This window comes from Hydractinia symbiolongicarpus, chromosome 9 (assembly GCF_029227915.1).
Source record: "Hydractinia symbiolongicarpus strain clone_291-10 chromosome 9, HSymV2.1, whole genome shotgun sequence".
NCBI classification, from domain to species: domain Eukaryota; kingdom Metazoa; phylum Cnidaria; class Hydrozoa; order Anthoathecata; family Hydractiniidae; genus Hydractinia; species Hydractinia symbiolongicarpus.
The window spans coordinates 17,110,402-17,130,705 of NC_079883.1; the positions used below are offsets into that span (position 1 = coordinate 17,110,402).

Consider the following 20,304-nt stretch of genomic DNA (forward strand, 5'->3'; position numbering starts at 1 on the left):
GCACTGTTTCTACATCAAGGATTTAGACGTGCTGGCCCAACAGAAATGTGAATGTGAGGTATGCAAACAACTGTTAACCAAAAGCAACCACCTCACGCGCCATAAAAGGAACGAATGCGAGGGCGTCAAGACGACGATAATTTGCAAAGGGGGGAAGGTCAAATGTATGCCGGGCAGAGCCGAGACGGCCTTTTACGATGAGAGTTTTAACTATGATGCATCAAAATGGATAGAATACATGTCAAAGCAAACCGGAAGACATATTCATCATGCCCTTTGTGGTCATGGCGGTGAACGTGTTATCCGTGATGGTAAGAAGGAGTGGAAAGTGGATGGGTATAAGCCTATGTCAAAGAACGTTTACGAGTACAACGGTTGTAAGTGGCACGGATGTCCCTGTCTGTCCGAGAGGACCAAAGCAGACAGGGCTCATTACACTGCAACCCTGTCCAAGGAAAGGATTATACGGGAACAAGGCTACGGCCTCGTCACGGCTTGGGAATGTGAGAAACCACCCAAAATCAAGAGGTACTTTCAGAAGGAGTTCAAGCCATATCTCCACTACCTGTTATTTGATTTCGAAGCCCTCCTATCACCTTTAAATTACCAGCAAACCTACGATCCAACATACCTTTCGAAACATGTTCCGATAAGTGTTGGTATTGCTGATAGTTTGAATAGTCGCCCGACGTTCATCGACCACGAGGACCCCAAGATCCTGGTTAAACAGTTTGTGGAGGAGCTGGAAAAGAGGCATACCCTGATTGTGAAAGAGGTCGAGAGAATGTACCCGAAGCCTGACGACTTTCACATGCCCTCCAAGAAGAACCAGGAGTTGTGGGATAAATGGGTAAATCAAGTAGCCGTAATAGGGTTTAATTCCGGCAAGTACGACATCAACCTGATCAAGCAGTATTTTGTCGAAGAGATCGCGCAAGATGATAAGATCAAGGTGGCGAAAAAAGATAATGACTACATGTTCTTCACTACCTCGAGGTTTAAATTTCTAGATATCAAACATTTCCTTGCTCCTGGTCTAAGCTATGACGGTTGGTGCAGGTCGTTGGAATGTAAGCTTGAAAAGCTTGTGTTTCCGTATGAATGGTTGACGAGCCACGAGAAGTTGAACCATGCTGGACCTGTGGCTCACGAGGACTTTTATAGCCGGCTAAGTAGGAAAACACACTATCTCGCGAAGAGTACAAGACATTCCGCGCCGAGTTTTACAGGCGAGTCTGCGGCACCATGATGGACTGGCTGCGTGAGTACAACCTGGCCGATGTGGAACCGTTCATTGAAGCCGTGGACAAGACGAGGTTGCAGTATTGTGATGACGAGATAGATATTTTGAAGGACGCGGTCAGTATTTCGGGCGTGTCGATGCGCTACGTATTGAACAAGTTTCTATGGCTGAACCCAAAGTTAGAGCTATACGCTCCTGAAGACCCATGCAGACATAGGTGTAAGGACTCTTGTTATAGCAAGACTTATAAGGCCTGCAAGGAGGTACAGAAAACATGTGAAAATGTAAGAGGAATGAGGCCTACGAGCTCCTACGGACGGGGATGGTGGGTGGTCCCGCGATCGTATCTTGTAGATACCACGAAAAAGACGTGACGGGTATCAGATCTCACGTGTACAAGGAAACCCACAAGTGCAAGACCATTCTAGGATATGATGCAAACATGCTCTACCCGAGTACCTTGATGCAAGACTTTCCTTGTGGGAAGGAACGGTTGATCAAGGTGGCCACACCGACATCAGCACATAACTTAGAGCTACTGGCGCGAGGTGTGGTGAATGGGTCGTTGTTTGGGTTTGCTCAGGTTGATGTCGAGTTACCCGAAAATCTGCGCGAAAAGTTTAGTGAAATGGCTTCCCTGTTTGTGGTGGAAGAAATACCTGATAATCAAATCCCCAAGCACATGCACGAGTACTTGAAAACTACAGGTCCCAAGCATGTTCCGGGTACACGTAAGCTTCTGGGGTTGCTAAAGGCTGAAAAAATCCTACTGTATACCCTTGTGCTAAAATGGTACCTTGACCATTGTCTGAAAGTGACTGCCTTTTACCAGTTTCTCAAGTATGCTAGAGGTAGGCTCTTTAAATGGCTCCCAGAAGAGATTGCTGATGCACGACGACAGGCCGATAAAGACCCCGACAAACGTATTGCGGGGGATAAGGCCAAGCTGAAAAGGAACAGCTTCTACGGCAAGATAATTGAAGATCTGGAAAGGCATGCAAATACTTTTTTACAAGGGATGAAAAGGAGGTTAATGCAACCCTGCAAAGCCCGTACTTAGAGGATCTTGAGGAGATTGGAGATGCATACGAGCATACAAAGGCAAACACAGTGTACTATCGATAGAGCTTACCATTGTGGTATCGCGGTATATCAATTGGCCAAACTCTGCATGCTCGAATTTTACTATGATTTTCTGGACAAGTACGTGCATCGACGAGACTTGTACATTTACATGGACACTGACAGTGCGTATTTTTACATCTCCAGAGAAGGGTTGAGAGATGTCGTTCGCCCTGAACTGCTTGGCGAGTACGACAAAGATGTAAAAAACTGGCTCGTTACCGATAAGTACTCCAGTCGAACAGGATCAACAGCGTTATTATCGCAATTTGCTATGTCGGAATTAATATTCTGCAAGTAAACGCATACCAGTTTGAAATCTTTTTTCAAGTCAAGTATGTGTGGATGATGACTTTTTGTGAAATAAATAAATAAACGCTTGGGTCAAAAATTAGACAGTTGATTAAACAGCAAAGGTATTTATTTAAGCTTAGTTACCCAATGTAAAAATTCTTCTTTTTAGTTCCTTTTTAATTAACAAACGTTCAAATTTTGTCCTCTCGATGACGGTTTTGTTTTCATGACTCCTTCTAGCAAGATATAACAATGTATCTTCAATGTTGCCGTATGGAAGTGATTTATATGTTTCGTATCCTTCTTCACCAAGATGGTTCGAGACATGGTCACACATCCCATATAACTGACCAAAACATATGGCTGTTGAGTCTTTTGCAATTTGAAGTTCTAACATCCTAGGATATAAAACTTTTCTTTTATAATAGAGCCATTTGTTTTAACAATTGATAAACATGCTTTATTAAGTTTAAGTTTAAATGTGAAGCTTTCGTGAATGACAGTTCTTTAGTATTAGAAAGCTACGCGAATTTAAAAACTACTTTTGAGATAGTCAAGTCAAATGAAAATAAAACTTTTATATAAATTATCATAACGAAATTATAGCGAATTCCCCATTTATATTCGTCACCATTACTGTCACTATTGTCATTAGGCTGGCAAAAATGAAATCTTAGGACAGCTCATTCCAGCGACAAATAGTTGGTCAGCCAACTTAATATTTCAAGTCTTGTTACTAACAATTAATTGAAAAGGAATCCCAGAAAGAAAAAAATTCGGCGTATTAATTTTACCTGAATTAACAACACTTTCCCTTTTAATTAGAGACCGAATAAGATCTGCAGTATTACGAGTTTCATACCGCGCAGGTCTGGGCGCTAGCGAAGCGCTTTGTAGGGACAAATTTTTGGCTTGTTTTCATTTGTCGTGATAGCCCAAATAATTTTCATGGTCAGTTTTTCACAACTATTCTGGTTAGTGCTGCGAAAAGAGGCAGAAATGCAAAATCCTGCCTGATGTTTCTTCAACTAATTTTTTACTTTAACTGACGTTTTGCTTTTTAATAACACGTTTAAATGGTGTTGCTAACCCTCTTTGTGGTATATTGACATGGGTAAGATGTTGGAATCGAAGAAAACTTAAATTACTGACTTTTATAGAGAGGCAAGAGAAGACATATTGTTGATGTTGGTTTAAGGGGTTAGCTTCCTGAAGTTGCAAGCTACATATACCATACATTTTGTGTTGTGAGGAATAAAGTAATGGTTAAAAAGAAACACTATTCTATCATTATCAGTGCACTTTGGCAAGAAGAAATAAAAACTACAGCTAGCTATAGAAAGACTTAAAGGAAGTTTTTTTACAGTAAGCTATAGCTAGACAGCTATATATGGATCTGCAAGTTTGACATGGATTAACGTGGAAGAGCATTAATAAAGGATTTATTTGCAAGGTATAGCTAACTAGTTATATAAAAAAGAACACAGATGAAGTCGACTGAAAATAAAATACACACTTCAATGATGTAATGACTGGCTTTGACTTTTCGTTAGGAATTATTGTATATAAATATTACATAACTAGCTAGGAAGGGATATATATAATAGCATGTTACACTGTATTACTGTGTTCTTAATTTTGGTAAAATGCAAGAATAAATTTAGGCAAGGTCCACTTTCACAATTTTGTGATAGCTATAGTAATTTTAGTACATTGACATAAGAAAAATTTGGCAACCGAAAATATTTGATGAAAACAGTTAAAGTCACTAAATTTGCTTAAAAAGTTATTTTCCATTAAATTTGTTAATTTTAACCACAGTATGTTATTTTATTTTATATTTCGCAGCGGTCGAAACTTTGTACTTTACAGATTAAAATTATTCCAATGCAAAATTGAGGCGTAGCAATTTTTAAGGCTAATTTGGTGTTTGAACTGCACTGTTAAGTTGAGTGATATTAGAAATGAGTTTTTATGATCCTATTTTTAGCATCTGGGCACTTACCCACCTATATATCTGATTACTGTATGAATAAGGCTACGATATATATGAGTGACCCAGTGTGACCCCTAGCTAACAAAAACTACGAGACTGATACAGCCAGCTTTTTATATATTTTTAATTTGGTTTATAAAAAATGTAGGTAGCTCCGCCCTGGTTAGTTAAATAAAGTTTCTAGCAAACACAAAATAAGAAATTTTGGAATTGCTTTTTAATATTATAGCTACCTAGGCATCTGTTTAATGAGCATGAAACTATTAGTTTAGAAAAAAACCCATTGTTTTCTTTACTGTGTTTAATGAGCAATATTATTTTGGCTGTACTAGTAGCTATATAAATCATTAATGACATGCTAGCAATCCCTCTTTGATCAGCACTGTGATATTTTTAAGACAATATTAAAACTTGTGATGTAACTAACTACCAAAATAAGTTTTCATGTCAATACTGAGTATCCTTCCTTAAATAATTGTAAAATCAATATATTGCACCAGTTTGAAAAGTAAAAATACAAAGGAAAAAGTGAATAATTCTCTTCGTACTGCATGTTTTTCTTAGCAAATGTCTACGCTCTGCGGGGGATATAAAAATTTGTCCCTACAAGCACTTCGCTAGTGCCCAGACCTGCGCGGTATGAAACTCCGTAATACACTTTCAAGTGTATATTGTCTGTTTTTCTGAGAAGTTCTTCAACTGTTTTAATACGTTTTTTCAATATTCAAACTGGTTAACGAAATGAACTCTTGCTTAATTTTCTATACCGTTTATGGTTGCTCATATGTGGCAATATTCAACGCTTCATATATGCACTATAGATGTCAATATATATGATATAATCACCATATATATGAGGTGTAACTCATCATATATACGCTTAATGATGTAACTGACCATATATATGGTGTAACTGATCACATATATAATACGTTCTCTCTGACCATATAATATGTTTGAGGTCCAAGGTCCGCGCTATGTGATGCGCTATGATCAAGTGTCGAGTTTCATTTCGTCTCGGGTCTTTCCGATTTGAAGTTTTCATATCATGGAGCACAACAGTGGAAAGGATAGAAGGATGTGCTGTGCTTTGCGAACACTTCTTGTATATTTTTGAATTTAAGTTGGATCTTTGTCTCCTATACAAATCTTGAATATATGTATTTTAAGGCTTCTAGCTACCTATGAGGGACAAGGAGGTACTTTTGTTTTATGGTATCGAATTATCCCAGCTACAATCGTGGTCACAATATGTTGGGACAAGACAACAAATTTCGAAGTTCGCCACCACAAGTAATTGCGTAGGCTCATTCTATATTAGATTCACACATCTTGAACTTGTCAATGTTCAGAGTGGACTTAGGACTTCGGATCTTATGTTATTTGGTAAATACGAAATTCTTAAAATGTGCTAATTGTTGCTGACATCAGCAAGGCCATTAATCACGAATTTCGGGGCTTTCGTGGTCTCCGACGTGAATTATTTCGGTGTGCAGGCGTGCTAAAGAATGTGACTAGCAACATTTCAACGCTCTCAGCCTGGCCTACTTGTGTGCAAAAGTAGCGACTATGCAGCCTGCCGGCTGCAGAGTATTGACTATTTGACTGTTTTGTCCATATTTGGATAATGAGTAAAGAACTGCCTTAGTCTCATTTTGTCCACGATTGTAGCTAACACACTACTTGTGATTTTTAACTAGCTACATTCTTTCATCTTTTATATTTTGGTTAGAAGTAAAAGGGGGCGTTAATCATGACTATATGACGACTACGGTTTATATAGAAAAATTACATATATAAAGTTCGCTTTATATAGTGGCTACCCGAGGCGCCGGTAGGCGCCGAGTGGGAAATTTTTAATTTTGCATCTCTAGGTTGGTGGAAAGTACCCTTCCAGACTTCAACGATCTCATGGTTGAATGTTAAAAATCACGATGAATGTTTCGATATTTGAGTAATATAGAAAAGCTACATTGTTTCATTGGCATCAAAATTTAGATAAAAATTTCCATCAGAAACCAAAAGGTGGAAAGAGATATATACATATTTGCATTACACGACTACAATAATATAAAAAATAATAAGAACACTAGAAATTTATAGGGTGCTGGCACTTTCTTTCTTTCTTTCTTTCTTTCTTTCTTTCTTTCTTTCTTTCTTTCTTTCTTTCTTTCTTTCTTTCTTTCTTTCTTTCTTTCTTTCTTTCTTTCTTTCTTTCTTTCTTTCTTTCTTTCTTTCTTTCTTTCTTTCTTTCTTTCTTTCTTTCTTTCTTTCTTTCTTTCTTTCTTTCTTTCTTTCTTTCTTTCTTTCTTTCTTTCTTTCTTTCTTTCTTTCTTTCTTTCTTTCTTTCTTTCTTTCTTTCTTTCTTTCTTTCTTTCTTTCTTTCTTTCTTTCTTTCTTTCTTTCTTTCTTTCTTTCTTTCTTTCTTTCTTTCTTTCTCATAGACTCAAAATTTTATTCCGACATTTACAAGCAACATTTGCAGAGGGATATTACCAGAATCAACGTCCCAATAGCTGTCTTTTCTTAGTGAGTGAATATGTATCATAATGAACTGTTGATATATATGAGCTTGCATGTCTGTATATACACTATATATCATATACACTATATATATATATATCATTCGAACATAATATATATTATTCACACATCATATATATCATTCATGCATCATATATGTCACCATATAGTCATCATATATGTTATCGTATAATAGGATATAATGAGCCGTTGCTACATATGAGCAACCATAAACATTGCCGTTTTCAGTTAACGTTAAATATTAACCGAACCTGCTAAGAAGGGAAGAATATTCATCTAAATTTGCGTGACTTGCCTACAGTAGTTATCCCTGAGTGCAAAAGTAAGAAAGAAGAATAAGCTCTTAGCTCTTAGCAAGTCTTTAACAAATAGAGATAGCAAAGCAATGTTGCATCTATATTATTGCTTTAAAATGATTGAGTTGCAAAAAAATTGTGGAAAATGTAAAAAAGATTTTTTAATTATTTATCTAAATTTTCCCTTTTTTGTTGAATGGAAATCATCCTTTATTTTGAGGACAAATTAAACGCCGATTTCCATTCAACAAAAACTGAGCGTAAGTGGCGCGTAAAAAGTTCAGCGTGCATGTTAAAAATTTTCAACTTACACGCTCAGCTATTTGTCACAGGTCGTTAAATTGGAAGAATAATAAGAACATATACGGACATCCTTTATTATTTCCTAGATATGTGTTGCTTGCGTTATGTCTTCATGAGTGGGGCATACTTATTCGTTGTAAAACTTTTTTGCTTTACTTAGGGTGACACATGTAAAGCAAAATAAATGGCACTAATAGGCTACCGCATTTATCTATCAGACACCAGACTGCCAAATTTTAGGTCCCATACTTCTCGAAATCACCCTTGTAATAAGGGAAATATAGTAACTTTCGGAAGCATTATCCTTAGAAATTGAAAATCACGAAACAACTTTATTTCATCAAGAGGAATCATTCTGTAAATTGTGAACACGTGATTTGTCTAATTTCCCGAATATTTTCGGATTTTACATGAAAACAGAAAAAATCGTAGTTTTTAGTCAATTTTTGCCGTTTTTCCATTTGAATTATGTTAAACAACTTTTAGTTGGCTTTTATTGCATGTTTAGATAACAGGTAGTGTGTCTCACCTGTTTTTTACGTAGTCCACTGTGCTTTCATTATGTGAAGCTATCATAACTGCTACCTCTTGCCGGCGGACATAAGGAAGGAGATAATCAACAGCCGAATGATACATATGAGTCGTATCTTGGTAGGTGTCGTTTATCGGATCCACGTGGTTGTTTCCTTTGGCAAGTTGACGTTCTAAAGACATGTATGCACCACGCACTAGTTTCCCAGCAATTTTAAAACCATACTTGCTTCCCAATTCGTGGTCGGCTTTTATCCTTTTAAGTGTATCCTAAAATTGTATACACTTTCGTTCAAATAATATTTGTCTTAAAATATTAGGTTGCAGACAGTGCTTTTTTGACTAAGATACATTGGATCAGTTATTTCATCAATATTTCTCCTATTCATTCTTTTATACGTACGGGTTACCCTCACCTTTCTGTAACACTGATATGTGTTGTAAACAGTGGCTGTATCTTTGTTAAATTTAGCCTGGAGAACAAGTATGATGTATCCCAACGCTGCTTGTATGTACGTTTGTTCGCCATCTATCATTATTCTTGTTCGTTTTTCAACGCACTTCTAAACATAATTAATTATTAAAAACGGCCCTTTTCAGCTTGAAGTTACTAGATTCAACCTAATAACACAACTACAACGAATACAAGTATTTATTAAGTGACAAATTGTTGTTTTTATTGCTGTTTTTAGTTTCATGTACTTGCTTACTCGAGTCGGTGTTTAAATTCAGTTATCCTCAAACAAGAGCTTAGACGTAAACAAATGTCAGAGGAAATCCCTTAAATTCAAATCCATCTCATAGCAAACCCTGCATTACAATTAACCAATCAGCACAAAGTTGGCGTGGTCACGTCTTACCCTCTTAAAAAATTTTAGAATTAATTTATATTTGTTCGGGTGAGTGAGGCCATTCGCGCTCAAAACAAACGATTTCCCGATATTGACACGTAAGCAAAGAACAATAGAATTAATCAATCAAAAAGCGCTGTCAGTATTCTGACCGCAGAAATATCGTTTGAGATCCAGCGTAACTTTTCCCACCTTAACTATTCCGAATTCCTGGTGGTAAGAAAAATTATGCTGGGTCTCCTGGCTAGTATAAATATCAATGTTAATTTGCACAAGAAGAAAAATCAGAGATTGAAATAAAATGTAGTGAGTTCTTTAGTGAAAATTTGATTTATTTTTTTGTTCGTAAAATATAAGCACCGTTTAGAAAAAGTGCAAATTTCCATACATTACTTTTTCTTAAAACTAGACCCAGATGTCTACCTTACCGAATAAGTGCTACAATCTATATATACCTGCGTAAGGTCGTCTACAATTGTAAAAAGCTTTTGTAGCTTCTTGTTCGAATTTGTTGATAGTTCAGGAATGTAGAGTTTCTAGAAAAATATCTTTACCGTCGTAAATAAATCGGAGTGATAATTTCTTTTCAAATACAGTGCTCAAACGACCAAATCGGAATACTACACATGTTTCCTGAATTTAATGTTTTTATAAAATTCGGAATACTGATTCTGGACTTTAAAATCATATTCAGCTTTATTATAATGGTGTGTGTATAAATTTTCAACTAAACCCAGAATGAGAAAGAGCTATTTTTGTGGCATTATGGTCATGATCAAAGCCTTCTTTTCGAGCGAGGCCAATTAGTACCAAATTAAAAAACCTGTTGTAAGCAGGTTGTTTGTTTGCCGTATAAAATTGATAATAATTCAGGTAACGATTTCGAAAGCCACATTCATTTTCTTTTAAAAAATTAAGAAAGAGCTGCGGCACACCAAAGAAAACTAGTTCAGGAAAGGTGTTTGACATTCGCTCTGTTCCTTATATTTGTGAATTTACTTACATGTAAGTCTTGTTTTTCGAGCAAAGACGACATCGATTTGACGTTCCATGCACCGGTTTCTTGATGATTTGTTTCGTACTGTAATAAATACTTATTCATTTCAAGCTAAAACAAAGATGGCACCTATCAGTTTCGTATTTTGTTTATTTATAGTATATAGTTAATTTTTTTGACATTGTAAGCTTGAACTGTTGTGTGTACAATTTCCGCACTAACACGTTTTGCCAGTATAATGACTTTGCAATAAAATGTGGAAATGCAGTTTAATATGACTTTAAAACTCCTTACCAGTACATCCTGGTCACACAAGGCTGTTAGTTTGACTTGCGCGAATCCATTAGCCTCCACATGAGCTAAGTCATTAGAAAATGCTACTTAAAACATATTTCATACAACTTCATTTTTTCTCCTTATCTATATTGGAAATCTACAGTTTGCTAATCTCGTTCCCAAAGCTTCTTCTCGTTAGATATGACCAGCGCTAACGAAGTAGACGATTTCAATTGTTAAGTATCATGCAGGATAGTTTATAACACACGAACAAATGTAAAAAGATAATTTCTTTGTAAAACTAATGCATACAAAATGTTGAAACATGGCTATAAATAGATAACACTAGATACACTAGGTACGCATTAAGAGCTTTTTCTCTATATTTTCCTACAGCTGCCTGTTGATCACAATCTTATTTTTTCTCCTAAACGGTTAAGTTATTGCTAACGTGGACAATCCAGGTTAGAGGTAAGTTTTGACTAGTAATAGAAGAAAAATCTGGCAAGTAGAAGATTATATTTGGCTAGATAAAAAGAAAATAGCTCGAGATTTCGAATGTAGCAGTACCACGGAAACTTACCTTTCGTCTGTCATTTCACTTTTACAAAAGAAGTTCCCGTGAACAGTTATTAGTCAAGCGGTCAACATATATAAGAGTGACAAAAAATGATTGAAGTATAAAAAGTATTATTATATACCCGTAAGCAAAAACAGCCATTAAATAAATAATCGTATTCCACCCGTATTATTCAATGCTTGTGACGTAACAATAGTTTTCAACAACATTTCGAAAACATAGATAGATAGATAGATAGATAGATAGATAGATAGATAGATAGATAGATAGATAGATAGATAGATAGATAGATAGATGTGCATATTTTACATGGCTAGCCTCACAAATATCGAGGGATATACCCTGTCTATTATTTCCAGGAGGGGCCATGGCTTAGATGGAGAGTCCTAGAGTATTTAATGCTCATTTTGAGTGACGCAGACCCAATTAGGGCCCGCGCTCTACTAGACAACTCCCAGCAACATCCAACGGCCCACACAGTGTGCCATCTTCCCAATTTCCCTCACATGGCTTGGGTTAACCCGGGGCTATGGTAACATTCACTCGCCCATGTTGAATCGCCGTCAAGAGGAATCGAACCCCGGTCTCCCGCACAGAGTACGAGAGCTATAACCACTAATCTACGGCGCCATAAAATAGGTAAAACATGTCGATTTCACAAAAAAATGTTTCGATCTACACTATAAAATGAAACGAAAACAAAACAAACACAAAACAAAACAAGTAATATTAATTATAACAATCTCTTTTGGGTATATAATAAAACATATATACAATAGGTAAACATAGGTTATTTGATTATTAACCCTCGGTGATATTATATTCAACTCCGCTGCGCGTCGTTGAATATAAATCACCTTGGGTTAATAAATCTCAATAACCTATGTTTACCTATTGTATATCTACTTATAAAAAGTGGAATAACTTAAGTAAAAAAGGGTTATTGACTTGAAAGTTGTCATCGGCGTTGTTAGACAAATGCAATGGAATTATCGTGATAATCACACGATAACTTATTTTTTCTTGTTTGGCGCTTCTTCTACAGTGCAAATTATATCGTAATTGCACTCTGCGGAGTGCAATTATTTCTTAATTACACTCTAGAATCTTAACTGCACTCTTTAAGGTGCGCCGATAATTAAAAAAAATATATAATGTTATAAATTCGAACTATAATAAAAAAGCCCATAAAACAATAAGGTAATAAAAGGTCATAAAACAATAATGTGTTTTTCATTAAATCTGAACAAGAGAAATAATAACATTCGATATAGAAAAAAATATACTTTCTAAAGCGTTTAGTTGTCGTTTAAAATAATTACTGTTGCTTTTGGATTCATACCCATAAATATTTATTTTCTCGCGTTTTAATAGTTCATTGTGTGATTAGCTCGTAGTCGAACGTTTACTCATGCAATTGGAAATAATCAAACTCGTATTTTTTTGCTTTTTAAATTTATCCTCGTCCTAACGGAGTCGGAAAATACTCGTTCAATTATTTCCTAACTGCACTCGTAAACGTGCAATTACATATACAAATAAATCTGTATGAGCTATCTTATTCTAGGAAATTAGCGAGGCGCAAAATTCGCGTTAATTAAATTCTCCTTATTAAATTGTAACGTTTGTTTGAAATATAACTTTGCAAACCAGCTGAGATGAACTAAAATAAATAAACAATCTTACTAAAATGTGGTGTAAACGTCGATAAGACGTCAGCGAAATTATCTTTGCGGCGCGATGTTGAATAAACATGTTTTATGGTCGTTGAAACAACGGCTTGTATTCGACGTTGCATCAACGTTGATATCACTTCAGGTTGAAAAAACGAAGAGAAAACAACGTTGAAAAGATGTTGATGATGCGACCTTTGAATTCAAGTCCAGAAGCAACCTTGAAAAGATGTTGGATTTACGTCGGTCGCATCGACGTTGCAAACCAACGTTGAAAAGACGTTGGACTCACGTCGTCGAATCGACGTTGCGAACCCACTTTTAATAAGACGTTGGATTTACGTCGGTCGCATCGACGTTGCGAACCCAACGTTGAAAAAGACGTTGGATTTACATCGGTCGCATCAACGTTGCGAACCCAACGTTGAAAAAACCAGAATTCAACGTCGAATCAACCTTAAATAAACGTCGTGTGCCCGCTTGAATCCAGGGCGTTAGAAAAAGTTACTAGATAAGTCATATGCAGTAGTTGTCGCACATGTTCTTTTTTATATATTTCACAAGCCTTGAGAGTGGAATATACGAGACCTAATTTTCGAGAACGCGTAATTTAATTTATTAAAAGTCTCCTTCAACGAGTTATAAATTTCTTTGAAGTCACAGGTGAAATAATAATTCTTAGCGGTGGATAGCACCTGGCTCTTGATGACTTATTAGCCCTTAAAACGCTGATTCTTTTTACGCTGGCCTTTACTCCGTGATCCGTGATTTTTTACTTAACTTTTTTGACGCCACCCAACAAAGAAAAAAAAATTTTAATATATTTATGACTCTAATCAATTTCAATAATTTCGGGCTTTTCATCTAACTAAATTTCAATACCATATTCAACATTGACAGAGACAGCTGGTTACAGCAAGTTTTCCTCATTGACATTCATTATGACTTGTAGATCCAATGATTTATAATTGCATTCTTATTTTGGTACATTTCCCATTTTGGATACAATGGCTTTTATTTCGTACGAAGTATGCATGAAGACGGGGATAACGAGTCCTTCTTCAGGAATCGGTAATATATTTGGTTTCGCAATTGCAACTATGACCCTTCATCTTTTATGAAATAGTAAATAAGTGCTGCAAATGATGAACTTGAAAAGAATAACATCATCGTAATTCATTAAGGCTGTAAATAGAGCATCCCCGTTTAGAAATCTTGGTTAAAATCCTTTTATGGACATCGATTTGGTTAAGGGAGGATTAATGCGTTAGCTTTATTTCGAGTCTTCCGCGGATTAAATAATTTGCTGTTGTGCGGCCCCGTGAATTTTTCTACATGTTTAGTCAATTTTTTTAGTATATCATGGAGGTATAAAACATGAGTATATATATTTTTTCCAAATAGTAACCTAATCTCTACGTTATACTAAGCAAACCTCGTCTCCAGGACATTTTGTCTCTGATCGGTGCTGCGCTTATTGATAGGTCTGACAAAAGGTTTGTCTCGCCATCCGATATGCAAAAAGAGACAACAGAACCTGGGATTGAGGTTGAAGTATGCACAAAATAAAGATGTTTATGATATGTATTAGGACAGACGATCTGAGGACTAGAAAATGGAAAGGCTAACAACTAGTCTCTATAATAATACAGAGACTGTGTGTGTGTGTGTGTGTGTGTGTGTGTGTGTGTGTTTGTCTGTCTGTAAGTCGTTATTTAGATCAAAGTTTCAACCTCTACACATTACAGGCAACGAATGAATTAAATTTTGCCAATTTTTTTTGTATCGGCACTGCTGACATCAACAACAAAAACTAAAACAACCTATTTTTTCATTGTCCTTCTACCTAAGTGGATTTCTCCACCGGCTTTATCGACTAGTTTATTTATAATAATACGGAGAGTGTGTGTGTGTCTGTGACAAGCAAAGTGGATGTGTCCATTTTCCTTATGATGTCGCCTAAAAATGCACGTTGCACGTTGCCTTCTACTATAACAAGGCAAAGGAACAAATTTCGGGAGGGACAACGCTTCACGATGAGGTCAAACAGGAAGTCAGGGAAGATGGAAATAGGATCAAAACAAGGCGGTTCAACAAGCATTTGAACCAACTATTAAAGGACGCTATCATGCAAAAAATCACGCCTTATATAGACATGCGCGTTAAGGTTGTGTACAGCTTCAGCTGTGATACTTACAAAGGTGGAGGTGGTGTGTCTGACTACCACAAAACGAAGAGCTCCAGGTCACTATCAAGTATAGCGGAAATCGAAGCGTTGGTAGAAGAATGCGAGATGAAGCGTCTTGATCTGGAGGATGGCGAGTTTTGGACTAAGGCGTATTTACCACCTATTAGGACCGCTGAGACCCGGGGAGCCTATGAATGCGACCCTCTCCCGGATCGGTTGAGAAACAAGAGGTGCATTTACGCCATGGACGGTAAAATAGAACGAACGGACAACTTATGCTTTTGGAGATGCTTATCTGCAAGAGATAGAGTTAATGTAAAACGAGGGATGGAGTTTCTAACAAAACCAGCCTTTGCGCTAGGTCGAGATTACTACGAGGACTCCAAGCTAAAACGTAAAGATGTGAGACCTACGAAGCTGGTGAATCTGGAAGGCGTTGCCAAACAATTCAAGATCAACATCAGCGTATTTGAGCCCAAGACAAACTCTGAGAAAGCACCATAGCGACTCGTCTATGGTTAAAAGCAGTACAAAGAGGGTTTAGACACCACTCAAGACATCAATCTTGGTATGCTAGACATCAATCTTGGTATGCTGGACGGGCACTGTTTTTACATTAAGGATGTAGATGTGCTGACCCAACATTGGCAATGCGAGGCAAAGTTTTTAACGAGGTTTGGAATCTCACGCGGCATAAGAGGAACGAATGCAAGGCCGTCAAAACGACGATCATTTGCAAAGGGGGGGGGGAGGTGAAACAAATGCCGAGAAAGGCCGAGAAGGTCTTTTACGACAAAGGTTTTAGCTACGATGCCTCAAAATGGGTGGAATACATGTCAAAGGAAACTGGAAGACATAAATCATGCACTCTGTGGACATGGTGGTGAACGCGTTATAAGTGATGGTAAGAAGGAGCGGAAAGTGGATGGGTATGAGCCTATCACAAAAACCGTTTACGAGTACAACGGCTGCAGGTGGTACGGATGCCCCTGCCAGCCTGGGAGAACCAAAGCGGACAGGACTCGTTACACTGCAACCCAGTCTGAGGAAAGGATGATATTGGAACAGGGCTACAACCTCGTCACGGCCTGGGAATGTAAGAAACCACCCAAAATGAAGAGGTATTTTCAGAAGGGATTTAGACCATATCTTCATTACATTGTATTTGATTTTGAGGCCCTCTTACTACCGTTAAATTACCAGCAAACCTCTTATCTGACATACCTTTCGAGACATGTTCCCATAAGTATTGTTATTGCCGATAGTTTTAATGGAGACCCAACGTTCATAGAGCACGAGTACCCCAAGGTTTTGGTTAAACAGTTTGTGAAGGAGCTGGAAAAGAGGCATGTTCTCATTGTGAAAGAGGTCGAGAGAATGTACCCGAAGCCCGACGATTTTGATATGTTATCTAAAAAGAACCGCGAGTTGTGGGATGAGTGGGTAAACCAAGTAGCTGTAATAGGGTTTAACAGCGGCAAGTACGACATCAATCTGATCAAGCGGTATTTTGTCGAAGAACTTGCACAAGGTGGCGAAAAAAGATACAGCCGGCTAAGAGGGAAAAACACACTATCTCGCGAAGAGTACGAGACATTCTGCGCTGAGTGTTACAGGCGAAGCTGCGTCTGCGACTGGTTGCGTGAGTACAACCTAGCCGATGTGGAACCGTTCATTAAAGCCGTGGTCAGGACGAGGTTGCAGTATTACGATGTCGAGATAGATAATTTGAAGGATGCGGTAAGTATTCCAGGCGTATCGATGCGTTACGTATTGAACACGTCTCTACGGCTGAACCCTAAGTTGGAGTTGTACACTCCGGGGGAACCCTGCAGGCACAAGTGCGAAGACACTTGCTATAGCAAAACTTGTAAGGCTTGCAAAGAAGTACGGAAAGCATGTGAAAAATGTATGAGGAATGAGGCCTGCGACTTCTTGCGGACGGGGATGGTGGGTGGTCCCGCAATCGTATTCTGTAGGTATCACGAACGAGACATGAAGGGTATAAGATCTCACGTGTACGAGGAATCCCACAAGTGCAAGATCATTCTAGGGTACGACGCAAATATGCTATACCCAAGTACGCTGACGCAAGACTTTCCTTGTGTAAAGGAAAAGCTGATCAAGGTAGCTTTACCAACAACACCCCATAACTTAGAGCTACTAACGCGAGGTGTGGGAGATGGATCGTTGTTTGGGTTTGCGCAGGTTGATATTGAGGTATTCGAAAATCTGCGTGACAAATTCAGCGAAATGGCTCCCCTGTTTGTGGTGAAAGAAATACCTGACGATCAAATCCCCGAGCATATGCACGAGTACTTGAAAACTACGGGGCGCAAGCGTGTTTCGGGTATGCGTAAGCTTCTAGGGTTGCTAAAATTGGAAAAGATCTTGTTGTATACACCCTTACTGAAATGGTACCTTCACCATGAGCTTAAGGTGACTGCCTTTTACCAGTTCCTCAAGAACACTCGAGGTAAGCCGTTTGTATGGTTTCCTAATGAGATTGCTGATGCACGACGACAGGCTGATGAAGATCCCGCCAAACGTATTGCGAGGGATACAGCAAAGTTGAAAGGCAACTCGTTCTACGGCAAAATGATTGAGGGCCTAGCGAGGCACGCAAATACTACATTTACGAGGGATGAAAAGGAGGTTGATGCAGCCCTCCGAAGTCAATACCTCGAGGACCTCGAAGAGATCGGGGATGCGTATGAGGTAATAAGGGGAGAACACAAGTGCACTATCGATAGAGCCTACCAGTGTGGTATTGCGGTGTATCAGCTAGCCAAACTTCACATGCTCGAATTTTACTATGATTTTCTAGACAAGTACGTGGATCGTCGAGATTTTGAGTATGTGTATATGGGCACCGATTGTGCCTATTTTGCCATCTCTGGGGAAGAGTTGCGGAATGTCGTTCGCCCTGAACTACTTGGCGAGTATGACAAAGACGTGAAAAGCTGGCTCGTCACCGATAAGTACTCGAGTCAAACAGGAGGGATATTTAAAGCGGAATTCATCGGGTTTTGGATGATTGCCCTGACAGCCAAGTACTATTTTGTGGAGGGTAAAGCTGGTACGAAATTTTCGTGTAAGGGCATGTCAAAAAAACAAAATTCCGTGACTTGGTCTAGGTACATGATTACGTTAAAGGGTGGTCTAGACATGGCCAAAAATGTAAGTTTCCAGGTGCACAACCAAAGTATGGTTACATACGAACTAAACAAGCTCGGTCTCTTAGCGTTTTACGATAAGAGGGTTGTACATGACGACGGGGTACATATCTCTCCGCTTGCGGTTGAAGCATGAATAAACATGGACATATGCCTACTAATCGCTATACTTCTACCTTATGCCCTGATCGCGTTTTGTTTTTTTCGATACAAAAAACTATTAATAAAGATGATAGAGCTTGCACAAGTATTTGATTCTGCAGAATCAGGCTTTGAACATGTCGAAAAGCCCACGGATAAACGCCAGGTCTTGTAGGAACCCATCCATAGGGCCAAGGGGCATTTATTACCCAAACAATGTACAGAAGGCTTTATCGACAAGACCCCTGATGAGGCCATTGAAAAAGGTACACGCCGAGTATGTACAACGAGAATTACAGGAGAAGGGGGAAAGGACCGCAAAAGCGTTGACTACTCACGTAGTCAATCTATACGCAAATTTGATTGGAAATTTTGTGGAGATCGACAATGTCGAGGATTTACGTAATGACATCGAAGAGGACCCCATAATTAAGGATGCTATGGCGGACCTCGGCGTACTCGTCTATTGTGCGATAGGCTGGTGTTTGGCGCCTATTTTGGTGGCCGGGCATACAGCCCGGCATATGAGCAAAAAGGAGGATGAGGCGGCAGCTAAAGAGAAGGATCCTTGAGGATCAGGTAGTAAAATTTCTTATAGGTCCTAGGACTTATAAGAAATGGATGAAGAACAGAGAGTCATAGTAAAACAAGTAAAGCATCCGGGAAGGGTAGCGCAAGACCACAAATTGGCGGCACTGATGAAGAAAAGAAAAGAACAACTTGGCAACAAGAAGGTACTGTAGGGCCTACAGTCAAAGCCTCTTCCGAGGCAAGTTCCGTACAGTCTGTCTACCTTTACGGTGTAGGGACGCTGGCCGTGCTTGCCATATGGGTCGGGGTATGGTACAGAGTTGCCCCCAAATCTCAGAACCCCGCACCTGAGCCTGGGAAACAGGGCCAAATTCAACTTCAAATCGATATTTTTCGAATGCATTAAATAAATGACTACAAGCAAAGCACACATGAAAAGTAACATTAGCCCTAAAGAGAAGGAAATTTTGGACATGCTGTATGAAACCGTGATCGATCTAGGTTTCACCTTCGGGCGAACGATGTTCTCAAAATGGTGGGGTATTTTTTTGCAGGGAAAGCTAGTCGTGAAATGGCTGTAAAACGTGGGTGGATTTCCGCCAGCATCGTGCCCAAAAAGTAAATGGAGGTAGATCCCATCAAAATTGATTCAGAAATTACAAAGGTCCAACAAGACGAGTTTTACCTACGTCTCTACACTCTGTTCAAATACGACATCATACCTCGGTACGCCGAGCTGTTGAAAACACCAATCAAGGCATCCTTCTTTAATCCTGAGCCTTGCCCCATCAGCCAGGAAAAGCACAATTCATCAAAAGGTTTCGTAGGGCGCTGCGGTGCCTGGATGGTGGGCTATCGTTTGACCCCTTACCCTTCGAATACAAGACTCGAAAGACCAAGTTCTGCCCCGTCTGTCAGGGGTCTTTGGTGAACAATCACGGCGAAGTGTGAATTTGTATCGATTGTCTGTAGACTATCCCGAAGGTCTATAATAAAAAAATGGCAGTTATCAATAAATGTTGAACGTTATTAAAGAGCCTCATACGGCAATCTTCACAGGGCCCACATCGTGTGGGAAAACACAACGTGTTTTGGACCTGCTTGAAAATGAATACAGGCAACACTATTAAAACATAGTCATACTCTGTCCTACCATACGTTGGAATAAAACATACCTCGAGAGGGCATCCCTCTGGAAGGATGACTATGTGTTTCTGATCAATCCCAAAGATCAGCTTTTTAAATGGATTCAAAAATTGTCGTCGTTGCTGGCAGGTGAAGAGACATTATTCGTCGTCGACGACTGTACTGCTAATGAGGACCTCGATAAAAAACGGCAGTCCCTGCTTGAATTGGCTATTTCAAGACGACATCGCAAGCATAGTCTTTGGCTACGGACCCAATCGTATACTGCCTTACCCAAGAACCTTCGAAGGCAGAAAAAGCAGTTGTTTGCCTGGTACCCCCATGAACGGTCGGATATGATCTGCTGTGCGTATCCAGAGGTTGAGTAGCGATTTTTATATTGATGAAAACCGTCTTCATACGGCATGGGTACCTTC

General features: G+C 38.7%; 1 protein-coding gene across 4 annotated transcripts in view; it reads right to left on the reverse strand.

Moving 5' to 3' along the window:
• Positions 1–2,768: 2,768 nt before the first annotated feature.
• Positions 2,769–20,304, reverse strand: part of LOC130656712 (hydroxyproline dehydrogenase-like) — a 29,262-nt gene continuing 11,726 nt past the window's right edge. For 3 of the 4 annotated variants that reach the window (XM_057459623.1, XM_057459625.1, XM_057459626.1), the window contains exons 4-9: positions 10,472–10,536; positions 10,184–10,288; positions 9,636–9,716; positions 8,746–8,892; positions 8,328–8,599; positions 2,769–3,057 (exon numbers count right to left, since the gene is read on the reverse strand). In XM_057459623.1, the coding sequence (XP_057315606.1) occupies positions 2,796–3,057; positions 8,328–8,599; positions 8,746–8,892; positions 9,636–9,716; positions 10,184–10,288; positions 10,472–10,536 (932 nt within the window). In that variant the 3' untranslated portion in view covers positions 2,769–2,795. The remainder of the gene's footprint in view (positions 3,058–8,327; positions 8,600–8,745; positions 8,893–9,635; positions 9,717–10,183; positions 10,289–10,471; positions 10,537–20,304) is intronic. The other variant, XM_057459624.1, reaches the window with a different exon arrangement.